Raw genomic sequence first — 18582 nt, forward strand, 5'->3', positions numbered from 1 at the left:
AACATGCAGTGCAACAAGTGAAGCCTTTTTCGAAGACAAATGACTCTTGTGAACCTGCACTTTTTAGTGTTTCAGTAACATGCAGGTAATCAGATTCACAAACAATTAATTCTAATGAACTGTTTCTGTTTAGTGAATCAATGACATACAGTGTGACTAGTCTCTTTTAAACTGGTTCTTTTAACTGAATCAATCAGAAAATGTACAAATCTAGTATGTTATGTCTGATTTGGTAACATTCTGAACAAATATTGTGATTAGATCATTTATGTAATGTATACCAGCCCTTTTTGGTCACGCTCTTCAATTAGGCCTGACTGCGTAATTGCCCACTTGACTCGAAGATTTTAATGGTTGTCGAATTCGTAACAAATTGCAAAATATCAGTCATGCAGATGACATGACTTGATAATTAATGGTGTCATTAGAAGAGTGCTGAGACAAGTATGCTCCGCCGTCTACAGTGATCAAACAGTTGGCAGGAAGTCATCTCGCTGGGCCACCCTCTTTTCTGCCATGCGGTCCTGGGGGGATATGAACCATGTGGAGTTGGTGAGTCTGACATCAGTGCATATTGTGTAAAGCTGAAATCAACTGTGACATAATCACAGTTGTTATCGTCCAGGTTCCCTGCCGAGCCAGCCATCTCCTTGAAACGGATGCTAGTTTTTCATGTTTAGCACTTTCCTTTTCTCTTCAACTGGCATGAAATGTTGTCATGAAAGCAGATTGGTAAACAGAGTTACCATTGGGAAGGGTGCTAGATAAGACGGTGCCTGTTTTTCTTGCTTTTCAGACACTTCTGGGAATTTCCTCTGACTTAACTGAATTAGTCATGATTTAATCACAGGGAACTATTTATGAAGATTTCAGTCTTTCTCAGTCTATTCTGCAACAGCACCTCTCTTCTCGAGAAAACATAGCACACATTTTTCTTTTTTTAAATGACAGGACTGACATAGTTGCTAGAATTTAACAATAATATAGACATCAATTCAGTCAGACAGCACTACTTTTGTATTTTTTTTTTTTTTTTTTTTTTTTTGTCATTTAAAACTATATTTTCCAAATCACTTTTAAAGACTTGATTGTTTGGAAAAGGAAGTTTAACGGATCTGAGCTTGTCGGAAAAATTGACAAAAGTGCATAGCATACTAACATACTCATAAACATGCATTTAAGACATTGATTTGAGTGTGACAAATCCGTGTTTAAATCATTCATTCACATAAACCTGTGGCAGAGGAAGGACTCAGGGGGGAATTTGTGGCCGCATCATGGACACATTTTAATCCGATTCTGCTGTCATGCTTTTAAACATGGTCAGGGCAAACAAAGATAGGGTTTGGTAGTAGATGGCAGCTTGTTGTTGATTGCAGGGTTGCCTATGTGTGTTGGTGTGTTGTGATTCACTCTTCCTCTTGCTGGGACAAAGGCTAATTTACTCACACTAGGACACTTCCCTGTGCGATCGCAACACACCAGACTTGGCTGCTTTCCTGGATTCAACCCAATCACTTTTTGTGTTTATTTCTTTGGAGATAAACATGCCACTTAGATTAGAGATAACCACACAGATAATCTAATTGCCTTGTTTTACTCGAGGCACATTTTTGGAATAATCTGTAATGGGCTTTATTGGACATGTAGACCCTCAAATTCAAAGGTTAGGGTTAGTCTGACAGTAATTTTCTTAACATTTATTGTTCACGGTGGTGATTTTTTTTTTTTTTATCAAAGCAGTGCTTAGATGGTTGTTGCAATGGTGCTTTAGGGACAAATTTAGAAACTTCTAGGAGAGGGCTGACTGTGTAGACTGTCAGCATGCTAAAACCCTTTCTGTTAAGTCACGTCTCTAAATTCATAATCGGATTTTAATCATTACTTAAAAAACAGTAATGAACTCGTTGACCTCAAATCTATATAGATATTTTTTAATTTAATCTGTGTTGTTGATACATTGAAATACCAAACACTTCACAAATGCACATGTCATTTTATTGTTTTCTACATTTTCTTTTTGGTTTTATATTTTTGAATTGATTTTTTTCTCTCTCTGTGGACAAGTCTGCAAAAGCAATATCAGCCAACACAGACCGTATTATTTTATTTTTATGCCCTTAAAATGACACCTCTCATCAAATTAGCTTCTTTGTGCAATCCCAATTTGATTCAGTCGTGGCCCGAGGTGGTGCTTTACTCATTTCTGTTTAATTTTCACCTCCCCTTTTCCATTCTTCATATTCATTTATTTTCTGTGTGTAGGATGGTTAGGAGTGGGGGGTATTAAATTGCCAGAAAATTGGATATTTAGGAAAACCAACTGTGTGGAAGAAAATGGACTGACTTCTTTATCCCTGATGTGTCATTTTCCATCTCTTTTCCCAGTTTTTGTCCCTCCCTAGAGGCTGTGCACTCATATGTACCACACATACACGTTCTTCTGCACTCTTATTTCCAGACTTTAATGGAACATGTGACACATGGGAGGAGGAAGGCGTGTCTTTAATTTATCTGGCAGATGCAGCCCCCGTCACTACCCTCACCTCTCCATCCAAAGACCCCTGAAGGAGATGTCGGCACTCATAGAAACATTAGTACCCCAATTCCTTCCACAAATTCGTTATTTTTTTCTGAGCCCAAATGATAGGATTATCTTATGCTCTTTGGCACACATGATGATGAGATTTTGGCAGGTTTGCAGCAGTTCATCTCCCAGGCTTCCCCACTTCCCATAAACCCGTTGGCCGCTAAGGGACATCATGCTGTAGGTTTCAATCTGCTCTTCATTCCTGCAGAGAATAACCCTGAGTTAACACACCGGAGAAGGTCAAGCACTGAGAGATCCTGGGATTAATTCCCCATGAGCAAGCCCACAGATTCTGGCAGAATTTAAATGTCCTTGTTTTTTTTTTTTTTAGGGGGGGGGGGGGGGGGTATGGGGGGGGTTGATTTTATAATGCTTTCAGCTAGCAATATTATTGCAGTAGTATTATACAGTTCTTAACACATTTTACCATTTTTAAATCTAGCAGATTTTTCCTCAAGCCAATGCAAAAAAAAAAAAATCCATCTGCAGGTTATGTCTGGGACTGTCCAGAATTTATATGGAATTTGTTGTTGTTACTGTACAAGCGTGTGTCTAGACTTCACAGAGAGTTGGAAGTGCCGTCTGATTTTAAGAATTGTTTATAATGTTGATGATGTTTCCAGATGTGCATGGCTTGCTGCTCCTTTGGCTAAAGAGCAGCAGACATCTGTGGGAAGCTATAGGAAAGGATGAGAGAAAGAGTGAAGGAAAGAGAGAGAGAGGGAGATGACAGAGGCAGGAGTGCGAGGATGAACGCTAAGGCAATGACAAGGCTGCGTGACTCAGTCAGCTAAAGCTGTTTTATTCTCATCTGGCTTTATGCAATGGGTCTCATACTGCCATATTTATGCTTAAAACCTGTTTCTGAATATTTTCACACACATTATGATTCATCGATAATTTGATATTTAATCATATTCTAACTAAATGCTATTCTTTTGAAGTATTCATCTATTCATTATTGAATCCTGAGGAAAATAGTATCTTTCCACAAAAATATTAACCAGCACAATTGGTTTCAACATTGATAATAAGAATTTTTTAAAATAACTAAGTGACTCTACAGTAAGTTTTATTTCAAAGTAACCAAAATGATCCATGAATTTTTCACGCTAGTCATACATACTATATGTTAAAGTCAACATCTCTGTTGGCTGTGTAATTGGTAAACCTCACGAAACACTGTGTGTTTTCCACATCAAGTAAATACTCACATTGCCCATCCTCTCTCTGTGTGGTGGAAAAATCACTATGTTGCCATGGCCTTTTCTTTGGTTTGAAAATTGCAGTTTGAGTTTTCCCGTGCACCTGCCAACAGAAAACTCCCCCAAAAAAGGAGTTTCATCAGCAATGACTTTAAATTGACAGTTCACTGTGTCTGTCAGTCCTTTAAAGCTGGCACTGAGTCGAGCGTTTTTGGTGTCACCTTTCTGAAGGACTTAATGTCCTGCATATTTCTCTCAGGGGGTAGCAGATGTGCTTGTCTTATACGAGGGCAAAACAGTTAGTTTTAACTGAGAGCTTTGTGTTGAATAAATATGAGATCCTCCAGTGTGGCTGCCAGCAGCTTAATGGCCAAACCAGTCTGGGAATAGAGAACTTGGGCTGTTGTTCTACATATGCGTTTGTCTTCGTTTATATCTCGTCCTCCGCTGGGAGAAACTCTTTAACCCAAAAGTGATCTTATAGTATATCGAAAGTTCTGGCTTGTCTGCATTAATTCAAAAACTTAAAACCCACTCCAGACATAATCTCATTGCTCTTTAAGATCTCTAGGCTAATGTTAGACTGCCACTGAAACTGAATCAATTGAACACTGAGAATATGAAACTGACTCTCTTAGCTGATGACATTAAGAGATGGGGCATAAACTGTAATATTAGTTTTACTGTTCTTTACCAATCAGTTGCTTTATTTCTGTGCAGTACATGCTAGTAAGAAGTGTTCAAAAGATATTTTACTTACCATAAATAATAGAATGCTGCTCTTGTACATGGTTTTGTGAACTATATCCCTCTTTTTTTCCCTTCCGTTTTGTCACAGATGTTCCATTTACAGGCACTCCGCCCACCTACGGTTACGACGCAGACCGAGCGGAGGAGCAGCGGCGACACCATGACATCCTGCCCTACATCGACGACTCCCCGTCCTCCTCCCCTCACCTCAGCTCCAAGAGCCGCAGCAGTCGAGACACCCTCTCCTCCGGCTCGATCGAGTCCTCAAAGTCTGTAAGTCACTGCCTGTAAACCCCTTGCCAGACATAGAGAAATCTGACATTTTGATTTTTTTGACATTTTGACATTTGAATAACTACATTATTTATTTATTCATTATTACAGACTGCTATGAGAGCAATAAGGCTGAGCTATGTATGAAATTCTTACCAGGGACAATACAAAATATTTGACTGCAGATTGCCACAAATGACCAGTCAGACTTATCAGATGCCCATGTAATAATAGTAGCTAATTATTTTGATGGGCATAGAGAGATGAATGCTTTCTTGGTGGAATGCAAATGTAAAGAGTATGCATTAGAGATGTCTTTATTTGGGGTTTAGAAAAGCGCATTATAAATAAAATGTATTATTATTATTATTGTTCCATGATAAGAATCCACCCCGTATGCCATCTGTGAAGCAGTCCATTATAAATAAATGTAACAGTAAACCCACATGTATTTATAGCCTCAATAGTAATGGTACACAACAAATCCAGTGAGCTGTGAAATTTGCCAGTTTTCAAAGCTTGCAGATTCTGAAGTGCTGAGTCTGCATATAGTACTATTCTAATTAAACATTTACTGCTTATCTTAGCTTAGTAAATATTTTATAGCTCGGCACTGTGCAAAAGAATGTCACATCATTCATTTCATGCAGTCATGCGTGGTCTAAAGAAATTCTTTCTAGATGCTGTATCAACCAAGGTTTAAAGTTATCATAGCTTTCATTTCAGAGCCTCAGGAAACTGTCTTCATCGTGCGTAGTGGTCATGCCATCAAATTAAATTACTGATGGTAAAACAGAGCTTACTTGCTTCATTGACACAGCTATTGGCTGTCAAATTGATTGATATCCCTCCCTCCCTGCCAATACCATGCCCAGAGGCGAGCATTTATTCGGATCCTTATGACCTCAGTGTTTAGCTCCCACATGGGTTTTAATCAATACAGAGTAGATGCTCACCTGCACACACTCGTACACCCTTCCCCAGTAACACACCTACATGCTCTATGTGTTTACCCAACATACACACAGCCAGGGATTTAAAATATGGATGATTCAAAGAGGGATTTGCTATGTAAACGTCTTAAATTGAGCTGCAAATAAACCTGCAAATTACACTACAGAGGGATGGTCACCCATTTTTTCATGCACATTTTCTTACCCTCGTTTAGCCTTAAGAAATAGATAAGATTTTAATGAGTGCAATTTCTCTGTGTCTACACATTTAAGAAATTTACATCATCTGTCACTGAAGCTGTTTTAGATGGCCACTCTATTCAAATTGAGCTGAAAATGACAAAAAAAAGTCATGTGTCCTTTATTCAAACTCCCAAAGATTCAATCTCAAAAGATTGAATTTGGATGAGCAAATATGAACAAATTGTTATGTTCAAGAAAATGACTACCGTATATTGAAAGTTATACCTTTTCCATAAGCTTTTTTCTTTATGTTGGCCTCATAATGTCACATTTCAGTTTTTTATTAGGTCGCATTACAAAGTACAATATGATATATAACGTATGAAAATAGCTTCCAGTATACATATGGGGAAAGTTAATGTAAAAAGTTATTTACAAGGTTAAATTAACTCCATTATTATATACCCTATGTTTAAAATGTTGTCTAATTAGATGTGGCTATTTAAAAAAAAAAAATGTATCTACATTTTCCTTGTTGTTATTGATGTACTGGTCTTTTTTTTTTTCTTCTTATAAGCTATTTGTAATTTTTTGCCTGTTTTGTGTATAATGAGAAATACTTTTTCATCCTTGTGTTTTCAATAAGCAAGGGTTATTGTTTGAGCAGTAGAGATGATCTCAACTCATTGTCATGCGCTAAGACACTGACATGCTTTGATTAATAAATGTGTGGATGAATAAAAGATGGTGGTCTAGAAATACAGGGGTGCCCCCTGGGGTGAGACGTCTCGCACCCAAGAGTTCATGAATAAAACCTTGATTTCCACCTTCCCCCTGCTGCAGGTTTCAATGGCGGAATTTACTCTGTCATCAGTTGGTGAATTTAGTAGAAATGTATGCAGTTAAAGTATTTTAGCATCACTTTAGCTTTAAATCTTGATACAAGCCAGCAGAGTCCGCAATGATAACACAGTCATGATGCAGGTGGATGTTTTATCCTGAAATCTGGATTAGAAAGTCTCATGAGACTATCACAAACATCTGTGGTTTCCACTACCTGTGCTGTGGCCATGGAAACCAACATTTCAGGCCCATTTAGCCGTCATCAGCATTCGGTAACCAACACACATGACACAAGATAGATATGTTGCCTCCTGATGGATTTGTGGTCTGTAGTATCTTTGATGCTTTTCTCAGAGCTTGGTGGTTAGCAATTAAAGGCCTTATTCAGTTCAAAGGTGTTATGATTCTCATGTAGCCCATGATTCTCCTGTAGCCAAGACAGTTATTGTAAGACCAGGGAGCAGCTCCATTGAACCAGTGCCAAATCACTTTTTTATAGCTCATTCCAGCAATGCCAGTATGTAATTTAATGTCATGTGATTTAAGAGTGTGTTGTTCAGAAACGTGTGAGTGAGTTCTTTTTCTGTTAATGCAGGCGGAGTTGGACCTAGAGAAGGGATTGGAGATGAGGAAAAGGGTGTTGTCTGGAATCCTGGCCAGTGAAGAGACCTACCTCAGCCATCTGGAGGCGCTGTTACTGGTGAGAGAGATTCAAGTTTGAATCTGACAACAGTGTGCGATTGAATTTGCACAAGGTGTGTTGTAAGGAGCCTTACTAGTGAGATGTATGGGTTGGTTGAGTGATTATGCCACAGAGCTTAAAGTCCATTACAAAATGGCCTATCCATCATCTGCAACAGGAATGTCATGCATTTAAATGCAAGTGTATGGGATGCTGTACATTAGCAGTGCTAATTTAAGCTAAATGCACTCTAAAACTGTGATTCAGTACATAGTCATACATTAAACATACTTTGTTTTTACACTACCACTAAGATTTTATTTGAAAAAGAAGACATTAAATTGATAGTTAGTGTAAAGGCATTTATAACGTACAAAAGATTTATATTTCAAACTTTCTATTCATCAAATAATCTTTATGGTTTCCAACTGAAAAGTTATTAAATTGTAAAAAAATAAAAATCTCACAATATTACGTATTAAAAATATATTATATCTTGAATATATCTTAAAATGTCATAAATATCTTTCATTTCATTTTCATTTCATTTTATTAGAGGATAACCCCTTGCAAATGAATGCAGACTTGGAGAACATAAGAGACTTCTTTCAAAAACGACAAACTATTACCAACCCCACACTTTTAAACAGTAGCGTATGCTTGATTATATTGTTAAAAACACATACCATTGGGTCTTTCTCAGTTGCACTGCAAATTGAGTTTGTTCATACCTTGTCTTTCTTTAGTGATAAGCAGACTTTCTAAAACATGTTGACATGTCCAAATGTCTATTCCTGCTCCTTTGTCAGCCCATGAAGCCCCTGAAAGCAGCAGCCACCACCTCTCAGCCTGTCCTGACTGTTCAACAGATCGAAACCATCTTCTTCAAAGTGCCTGAGCTTTATGAGATCCACAAAGAATTCTATGATAGCCTTTTACCCAGAGTGCAGCAGTGGAGTCACCACCAACGCGTGGGAGACCTTTTCCAAAAACAAGTGAGTAACATTTTCTAAACAGCTATTAAATTCAAATTAACCCAATTTAGTAATTGTGAAATTTTGTGTCATCTTATGTAATACATTTTCTCATTCTCTGACATCACCAAATTCTTGTCTTACTATCAAATCACCTGACTCCATTTTGGTTTGGAAAATTGTTTTTGATCCAATAAGATCTTCATAGATACAATCTTGTCCTCCTTTTTTTCTAGAATATATCCTGTTTACTCTGAAGTATTTTAAGTCAACAGCAAACAGAATTTCATGTCCTTTTTAAATCTATAAATTATCAGAATCTGCTTTCCTTCATGTGATGTAATTGTTCATGTTAGAAGCAAGAGTCAAATTTTATTCTTATCATAGTGGAATCTCCTCAGCTGTCCAGTCTCTTTTGTGCGCCATGAGGCTGAATAAAAATTAACATTTATCTCCAAATCAAGGAAACCTAAATGAATCATTTATGGCCCTAGATCAACACCGCACAGTCGCACAATGTCTGGACTGCTGGAGCCTGTGTAATGTTGAAAAACACATCTCAATGCTGTCTTTTTTCACCCAGCCACTTGGGCAGATACTACAGTGTGTGCTTTGTGTCTCGAGGAGAGGGCTATTAATAGTGCCATTCGAAGATTGTGTTCTCTATCTCTTCCACACCTCCCCCCCCCCCCCACCCAGCTCTTTTCCATTAAGTTCTTTCCTCACGTGACTCTGCTGTAAGAGGGGGGAAGGGGGGGGGCAGATAAATCCCCCCTCTCTCTGTCCACACAGTGTGCGCGGGAGTCTTATTCTACATTTATTTATCTTTCCATTTTCCCCTTCATTGTTCCCCACTTTCACTGTCCCACATTCAATAATCGAAAGCTATAGTCAGCAAGTTGTGTTTTCTCCCAGAAGGTGTTGGGTTTTCCTCAGACAGTCAGTTAGTCTGTCATTTTGACCGGAGGCTATTTGTCACTGATCCCCTCGCCCTCTCCCACATCCATTAGCGAGAATCCGGAGGCAGGAGGCGAGGCAGCGCTTGAGGAGGCAGCTCCCTAAAAAGACAGTTGCTCGCAGCAGGAGAGAGAACAAGATGTATGAACGAGAAAGATATAGTCAGTCAGTGGTAGAAATGTCTCCTGCTGTTTGTGTTGTTCCTTCCTTCCAGACAGCTCATGTTTAGTAAGTAAACGCAGCGCAAATCATGAAGAAAGTCAAAGGTGACGTTTGTCCTGCTCAACTGTGAGAAAGATGCTAAATATTCCCGAGATTCTGAAATTCACGTTTTTTTAATGCAGATCTGTGACCTACTTAAACATTGTTAAGTGCAGAGGAACATACTTTCATCTTCAGCTGGGCCTGGCATATGGTCATGTCATCATGAGGAAGTGTGTCGAGGCTGAGAGGATGTGAACACTGCTGTGCTGAAGCCTCTGACAAGCTGTCTCAACCAGCTGACGTATCAACTTTTACATTTCTGTCATGTTTAGATGCATCTCAACCTTCGAGTTGAGTAAATTATAGTTTTTATTTTTGATGGTGGATTGGGGTGTCATGTTATCAGATTTTCACATAATTATCATGGCCAAAAGAATTCACAATAACAATATTAAACTACATACAACTTTTTAGTCAATGAATCACACGCAGAATATGACTGTAGGGACATGGAGAGTGAGTTTAAAACCATAACCAGCGTACAAAAAGAATGTACTGGTGATCGGTATTTCCTGCAGACTGGAGTGTCTAACACCCCATCTTTATCATTAAATACAAAAATACTACTGTCTGAAAATCTAATTGAGTTTCTTCCACTAAGTTTTTTTCTCTGTTTTCTTGCCTTAATGATTCACACATAGTACACAACATTGACAACCTGAACAATTTGTACCCCTTTAAATATAATATAAATATAATATGATGTCTCCTCTGATTATGGTCTCTTAGATTAGTTGGTTTTGTATGTTTTAAATGCATTTGATTGAAGTTGCTTCATCATGTCTGTTTACATTGCTAAATTTACATTCCAGTTTCTTACTCCAGCTTAACCCATCTTCTCACAGCGCTCAGCCACGGTTTGACTCGGCCCGGCATGTGTTGTCGTTGCTTTATTACGGTCATCATCTCTCTCCACGCTGTAATGAGGTTGTCGCAGAGTAAATTCCCATCCTCCACGCTGCAGATAGATTCTGGCCCAAGGCGGCTGTTTCTGCTCAGCATGGAGAGGATTGCACACACTGAGAAAATGACTTCACTTATGGACTCTTTGGCCAGTGCAGAATAAAAGATTCACGGACGTACCACCAAGCCTGGACGTGTACCAATGGGGTCATACCAATTTATCTTTCGTTCCTGTCCAACAGTTGTTGGATGGTTCAGGGATGGGTCACCCAAAAATGAATGCTCACCCTCATGTAGTTCCAAACCTGTACGACTTATTTCTTCTTTGGGAAGAAATGATTTTGAGAAATGGCTCATTTCTGTGTTTTTTTCTTCTTTTCTTTTTTTTCAGTGGAAGTCAGTAGTCACCAGAACTGTTTGTTAACCAACCAACTATCATCAAAATATCATGTTTTATGTTTAACAGAAAAAATAAAGTAAAGGCCAATTCACATTGCTCCGACTGACACCAAGCAACAGCAACAGACTCTTTGCCGGGTTTTGTCTGATCAGTTTGTTCCTCATCATCTGTTTTTGGTCTGCTCTCATTTTTCGTGTCTGAGAAGTGAAGTACTGTAATCTGGTGATTGGCCTCGTTGGTCGGCGTCTGTCAGTGCAGTGTGAACTGGGCTTGATGTATGTATGGTGTGAGATGAGAGTAAATAAGGATAGAATTGTCATCTTTTGGTGAACTATCCTTTAAAGGTACAGTAACAAAAACATACTGCCCAAGGGCCCAAAAGAGTGGAAAATTTAAGTGTAAAGCTAAATGACTACAGATTAGGACTGTGTAAAGAAATCAGAAACATATTTTACAGTTTTGTAAACTGTCCAAATCCACATAGTCAGTACAGACAGACAAATATTGTTTTAGTTGGCTCTGCTCCAGCTTGTTTATTATCACGCAAATACACCCACACAAACTCTTTATCATCTAATGTTTACAGTATTTGTCTTCTGAGAGATTGATTGATCTGTAAAGAGGTTTCCAGCACTGGCAGGAAGGCTATTGAGTTTGGATGGGCTAAATCAGATTTCCAAATGTGCTTTTTACAAGCGCCAGCCACATGCATTAATTGCTCACTGAAGAGTTGGCCTCTGCTGCCATGGAAACCACTGTAGGCTCTATAGCCACGCACAGCAATGGCCCAGCTGCTCCTGCAGCGAAGACACTGTCCCGGCTGTCCGTCCCATGTCACCATGGCGAGTCCATGCGTGCATCTCACTCATTAATGATAGTGTCAGTGTTAGCCAGGAGCGGGAACTGCCATCTTGGATGTACTCATAAATATCCACAGTTTACACCCTACTGTTTTAAAGTCCACCATACATGGGCAACAAAGACAAAAGGATGCATGAGTAGGAATGACTCACTTTATTTTCTCTTCCTGCAGGCTAGCCAGCTTGGATTGTACAGGGCCTTTGTGGATAATTACGAACTCGCAGTGGAGACCGCGGAGAAGTGCTGTCAAGCGAACACACAGTTCGCAGAGATCTCTGAGGTAATGCCTACTGGATTGCTCAAGGTCTTTTTTATTTTAATACTGGAACAGATACCTCTACCCAAAATCCCCAGCTTATTTCTTACCAAAGCAAACAAACACAAGCTTCTGATTGGTTAGAAGCAATAGCATCCTGTAACAACCCAGGCTAGTGAAAATATTAGTTGCTACCAATACCAGTGAAATTTAATGATTTTGATACCAGAGCAAAAACAATTATGCACTTATGCTTCAAGTTTATAAACTAATTATCCACAGATATCTTTGTGAACAATTCATACATTCTTTTTTAATTTTTAAAATTTGTTTTGACGTGTACATTTTTTTTTAAAACTCTTTACATTTACATTTATTCATTTAGCAGACACTTTTATCCAAAGCGACTTACAAATGAGAACAATAGAAGCAGTTAAACTAACAATAGGACAACAATATGCAAGTGCTATGACCCTTCCCAGTTTAATCTAACACAACATTTACAATTTATTTTTAATAAATGACTTAAAACTCATTAAAACTCATTTAGTCTGTTAATACTTTAACTGTTAATACATAATGCAAGCTGACATTTGATATTGTGACACAAATTTGATATATACATATATATGCAAGTTAGAAAACAAGAAAGTGGAATTGTAGCCTCAACAACCTCCAATCAGATCTACTGTGTACTTGATGCATCCTGCCATCAAAGAACAAGTAATTTCCATTGTTTATGCAGGGCTTTACCTGCTGCACTCCTCCATGGGGTCAATCAGAGTGAATGATTAAAAAGAGAGACCATTATCAACCAGCATAGCAGATCTAAAAGCGGTGCTCAACCCTCTTCAGAGTTCAGTGGGAGATTTTATGTCTTGGTAAATGTTATGAAGAGAGGGTGTCTAGAATAAAATCTACATGATGATGCTCACCTCGTCCCACTTTATTTCCCCTACCAGCTGTTGTCATGCCAACTACTACTTCCTTTTACACTTTGGATTTTTCTCCCTTCTAACATGACCGAAAGCAAGCATTAGGATAATTGTTTGTTCGCACTTGTATTTTTTTAATGGACAATTTCTAGTGGGTTCTAGAGTGTATTGCCGCCAGTGTAAAGCTTGCAATAGGAAACATTTACTTACAGCAAATGTATAGATCAAATGTGACAGGCTAATTTATTCATTTAGTCTCTCCCGAAAGGGATTCTTTCGAAATACAGCAAAGGGAGGAGAGAGAGTTGAATATACACAGTAATAGAACAAGTACACTCTCAAGCATGTAACAGCAAGCTTTGTTTGTTTTTACATTTAATGTTTAGACTATTGTGTGCAACGCTAATAAGCTCTGAGGTTGGCAAAACAGCTGGCTAGTGATGCCAAATTAACCATTACTTTGTTCATGACTGTGAAATGAGCTGAGAGCCAATGAACACCGTTTGTTAGGAGAATATCTGCTATAATATGTGAAATGGTGGTTCTGTAATAGTAATCTGATGTTCTTTTTTTAGATTAGAGTTACCAGGGCTGTGTGATGGTGTGCACTTCACAGGTTTATTGATCCTGAGTTTGTCTCTTATATCTCTGCAGAGTCTCAAGGTCAGGAGCACCAAGGAGTGCAAGGACCTGACAGCCAAATACTCACTGGAAAGTAAGATACAACAAGATTGCATTCATTGTTTTCATGTATATCGTTACATTTAAATGATCATTATATTATCTGTGGTATTTTCATTGAGTTTAAGTGTTGCACATTTTGCTCCCAGCATGTAATATATTTCCTTCTTTTAAAATCAGTTGCATAAAACCGAATGAGTGGGTGGAGTGGGTGGATTAGATAAGGTTTCAAACATTGGCATTTGAGCCTGCAGTATGAAAGTGGCTCTTGTGAATAATCACCCACTGTGTGTGTTCCCTTCTGTCTTGTTTCTGCCAGCTCTGCTCTATAAACCAGTGGACAGAGTGACACGGAGCACGCTTGTTTTACATGTGAGTCAACCTTAATTTATCATAATATTTTTTTAAGCATTGCTTAAATGTGTAGTGTTTATAATTTTTACTATTGCTCATATTTAGAGAACATTCCATTTGCCAGATAGTGCTTTGTGAAGTTCACTTCCCAGGGTATTCGGCCATCTTAAGTGAGATTCTAAATCGCAGGGAGTGTAAATGTGAAGTCCGACGGATACTGCAAACAACATAGGAGACAAGTGTACATTGATATATCACTTCAAAAGTTATAGAAATGTGGAGTTCAAAAGTGGAGAGAGAAACGCTCTTCTGCGGACATATTTGTGGCAATACCAACTTGTGGCATGCAAGACCAACTCCTATCTATTTGAATGGGGAAATACTGAAATCTCAAAAACTGCTGGCCAAACTCACATTTAAATAACATTTCAAATCAGCCATAAAATCTGACATCAATGGTCTCATAAAAGTTGTTTCTTACTCTCAAAGGGTGTTTAAAAAAGCATGCGAATGTGTAGTTCTCAACAACCGCTGCAGTGATGCAATAACTTTACCAATTGGTGATTGACTCTTTTATTTAGAAGGTGGGACTAACCCCGTGTCTACACCAGACGCGAGCGGCTCTATGCAACAGAAGTAGACAGAACCTATTATAATCATTGATGCTGTCTACACTTGATGCAGTGTAACATGACACCACAAATACTGATGCCCCGTTCTATTTCTGATGTACTTCAAGTGTTTGCGCTTCTCACACAAATGGATTTGCAACGGTTGCTTTGTCTTGCGTCTAGTGTACACACTGTGTAAGGTGCCCTGTAGTCACCATATTGCAATTTGGAATTTTTCCTATTCATAGCAATACGAGTGCACCGTGTTGGTATATTTTTCGTTTTGCATGGACAGCCTTTTTTTTATTATTTTTTTTTATATAGAATTAATTAAATCATTAATTAAATATATTTTGGTTTGATGTTTGTGTGTATTTTATACAGGATCTTCTGAAACACACACCCTCCAGTCACCCAGATTACCCCCTCCTTCAGGACGCCCTCCGCATCTCACAGAACTTCCTGTCCAGCATTAACGAAGAAAGCACACCTCGCCGCCAGTCCATGACAGTGAAGAAGGGAGAGGTGAGTGCAGAAACCCCTCCTTCCTTTCATCTTACCCTTCTCCCTCGCTCTCATACGTCCTCCATCTTGTTTACGATAGAGTGTATTTGTCAAAAACGTATTTTTAAAGGGCAAAGAAATGTCAAAATTCCAGGTCGCATATAGTTGCAGGTGCCCTGAAGCCATTCAGCCAATGAACTCCCATCAAGATATACAGACTAGTCATTTCCATCCATCTCAGGCCCCATCCACAGTAGTGCGTTTTAGTTTAGAAACGGATAATTAAAACGAATACGATCTCCATCCACACCAGCGTTTTACCTGCGTATTAGAATTGATCTCCGTCCACATTAAAACGACTGAAAACGCGGATCACGTGACCATTCACCAACACTGGGCATGCGCGTGCCGGTGTAAACACAACTTCATTGATAAAATTATCCCACCATGCTCTGGGTTAACCCCAAACCGACGCTCCATGTACGGTCAACGCCGCCGCTGCACACGGGAATTGTCACAGATCGCTCGAATAATAGCTTGACTTTCCGGCGCATGTAGGCAGTTATAGCGTTGTAAAATGCAGAATTTACTTGTACAACAGCTGCTAGCAAAGATATACGCCATGACTGATGACACCCAATCATAGAGCCGAGCGTGAGCCTCTACTACGTCATCGTTTCTAAAGTCCTCCGTTTTGACCCGTCTACACTAAAACGCCCTCCGGAGAATCAAAACGAAAAACGGATCGGCAGCGTTTCTAAACTTCTCCGTTTTGGCCGTTTTAGTGTGGACGGGAGGTGCAAACGTAGCAAAAGGTCTCAGTTTTTAAACGAAAACGCAGTAATGTGGACGGGGCCTCAGAGCCAACCCACCCTCTGCTCTCTGCACAACCTATCCTTGGGCGACAATGCCTTCTCTTTATTTCACACTAACATATACTCTCAATCTCCACAGAGGCTTTACGCTATAAATAAAACATCCTCTATTTGTTACTGAATTCTTTGCTGCATTTGAGTTGTTTGTGCTCAGATCTAGTAGGATTTATTTTTAATCACCTCTTCGGTTTCTGCTTACTAATGCTCTTGAGTCATGATGATGTCACAGGCGGTAAGAAAGCGCATTCCCGTCCTGACCCCAGCAGAGAAACTCATCCTTGAAAGGATCTTGGGAATTAAAGATATGTTTGGTTTTAGACACAGTGTTCATTCCAGCAATGTGGCCTCAGGAGAGTGGCAGATGAATTGTTGCTGTGTGATTGATGGTGAGCAGCGCTTGCTTGTAATTTGCCTTAATGAGCCACCTTGCTCTGACTCGCAACTCATTGATTATTCATAACAGGCCATCTTGTGTGGAGCAGGCACCACCCACTTTGAGTAAACGGTGAGGAGGAGTTTCTACAACGCTCCCACCTCCTCCCTCGGGCGCGTGCGGACAGACCAACTGATCAAATATTGATAGTGTGTGCATGAAACGAACTCATGGAAATCAATGTGTTGTTGTGGAGCTTATTGTCTTTCAGTCCAGTCGAAGAAAATACAAGCTTTAGTTTACCTTCCATTTGTTTTTATAGCTTCTAGATGATTTAATAAGCATGCTTTCTTTAATAGCTAAGACTAGCTTCACTAATACTATTGCTCATGCTTCAGGGATTTAAATAGACCATGAGTATTTGAGATACTGACTTGAATCACACGTCTTGTTGACGATAACCTAGCGAGCACCCTGATTACCATACCAACCATATATCAGCATTATAAAAATTACTTTGAACACCTTAGCAACTGCATAGCTATGCTCTCAAAAATATTTTGTTAGCGACTAAGAAGGCACAATATATTGTTTATAGGCCAATATTAGAGGTTTTATTTTTTTGTAATTCATCGATGTTAGACAATATTGGAGATATATCAGCTGATATGTTAGGGATTTTAACCCTGGATTATCCTGCATATACCATGATCATTTGCCAGCATTGACAAGTTAAAGCTGTTATTGATGTTTGCAGAGCTACATTTGACTGGAAGGGTTAAAATGACATTTATTTTTGTCAGCTACCACCATTATTTGACTTGCAGATCTAGCATTGCGTCTGCTTTAAATCAGACAGAGATAAAGTAGTGTGGTAAGGTTACATTTTTTGATTGAATTTCCACCCATTAAGAATCGAGTATTCAGACAGACAATGGTATAATGGATGTCATTGTACCTGCTCATCTCCCCTTTTTTCACATTTAGGTTACCATCTAATGCTTTTTTAAAAACCCAAATCATTCATTAACGCTGTTAAATGTAATCTTTAAAAAATCTCTAAATGAATATCCATTTTTTTTTATATTGTTGTGATGCCTACATTTGCTTGTAGCATTTTAAACAATTGATTTTAGTTTTTAGTGTTTTTTTTATTTATTTAGACAAAATAGTATAGTATATTTTATATACTATTGTTTGTATAGCCATCAGTTTCCTGCCATAACATAAAAATAATTATTGGCTTATTCTTTTCAGCTATAATCTTTACATCATTATTACTTTATATTGTTTAATTTATTTATTTCATTTAGTTATTCTAGAGATGCATCTAGCTTGAGCTGAGAGGTACAGTATGGTGCCCTAAGCACACTTCTTTGGTTGATGCCACTGAACAATGATCTCATTATTTAAGAGTAACTTCAGAACTGATATCAGGGGGCAGCTAGAAGCATTAGCATGATTGTTCAGGTCATGGTTGCGTTGATTAGCTAGCCCTTCTAGTGTTACCCGTGCTGGAAACTGGAGGTATGCGGGTGAGAGAGAGAGAGAGAAAAGATTCAGGGTGGCCCCAGAGGCCTGCACTAGCTGGGCCAAAGCCACTTAATTAAAATGCAAATGAACCTGCCGTTTTCAGAAAGCAGCTTTCCGCGTCTGCGATACAAGCGCACAGCGATGTGTGATGGGCTTTTTATATGTAGCTGCACACATGTGTCATCGCTGACTGCGTACATACACACACTCATAAAAAATTTAAATATGCAAATGAAGTGTATGCACTATGCACTAAAGACACTTAAACGCAAAAACACAGAAGAAATTCAAACATGCTAAATCCTGTACAATAGATACACATCAAATGAAAGTGCATACACAACCAGATGACCTCGGGCTATCAAAAAAGACTATCAAAAACATATGCATGTCAACGTACCACACGCAGACTGATGTGAAGAGCGTTTTGCTTCTTACCTTTAGGGAACAATCTGTTGAGAGGTGATTTAAGCACATAAATATGGGGCTTTATTCCTTATAATCTAAGTGACACTATTAATGATTCTCATAATACTAATAATAATAACAGAAATATTCATATTAAAAAAAAATTAAGTAGCATATGTTAAGAAGGCTAAAAATGTGCACTCCAGAGGGTCTT

General features: G+C 38.7%; 1 protein-coding gene across 1 annotated transcript in view; it reads left to right on the plus strand.

Moving 5' to 3' along the window:
- Positions 1-18582, plus strand: part of bcr (BCR activator of RhoGEF and GTPase) — a 73055-nt gene that overhangs the window by 40096 nt on the left and 14377 nt on the right. The window contains exons 2-8 of the mRNA XM_056268279.1: positions 4634-4818; positions 7393-7497; positions 8289-8474; positions 12011-12118; positions 13684-13744; positions 14030-14082; positions 15060-15200. Coding sequence (XP_056124254.1) covers positions 4634-4818; positions 7393-7497; positions 8289-8474; positions 12011-12118; positions 13684-13744; positions 14030-14082; positions 15060-15200 — 839 coding nt within the window. The remainder of the gene's footprint in view (positions 1-4633; positions 4819-7392; positions 7498-8288; positions 8475-12010; positions 12119-13683; positions 13745-14029; positions 14083-15059; positions 15201-18582) is intronic.

This window comes from Rhinichthys klamathensis, unplaced genomic scaffold, assembly GCF_029890125.1.
Source record: "Rhinichthys klamathensis goyatoka isolate OS25496 unplaced genomic scaffold, OSU_Roscu_1.1 h1tg000270l_1, whole genome shotgun sequence".
Classification (NCBI taxonomy): Eukaryota; Metazoa; Chordata; class Actinopteri; order Cypriniformes; family Leuciscidae; genus Rhinichthys; species Rhinichthys klamathensis.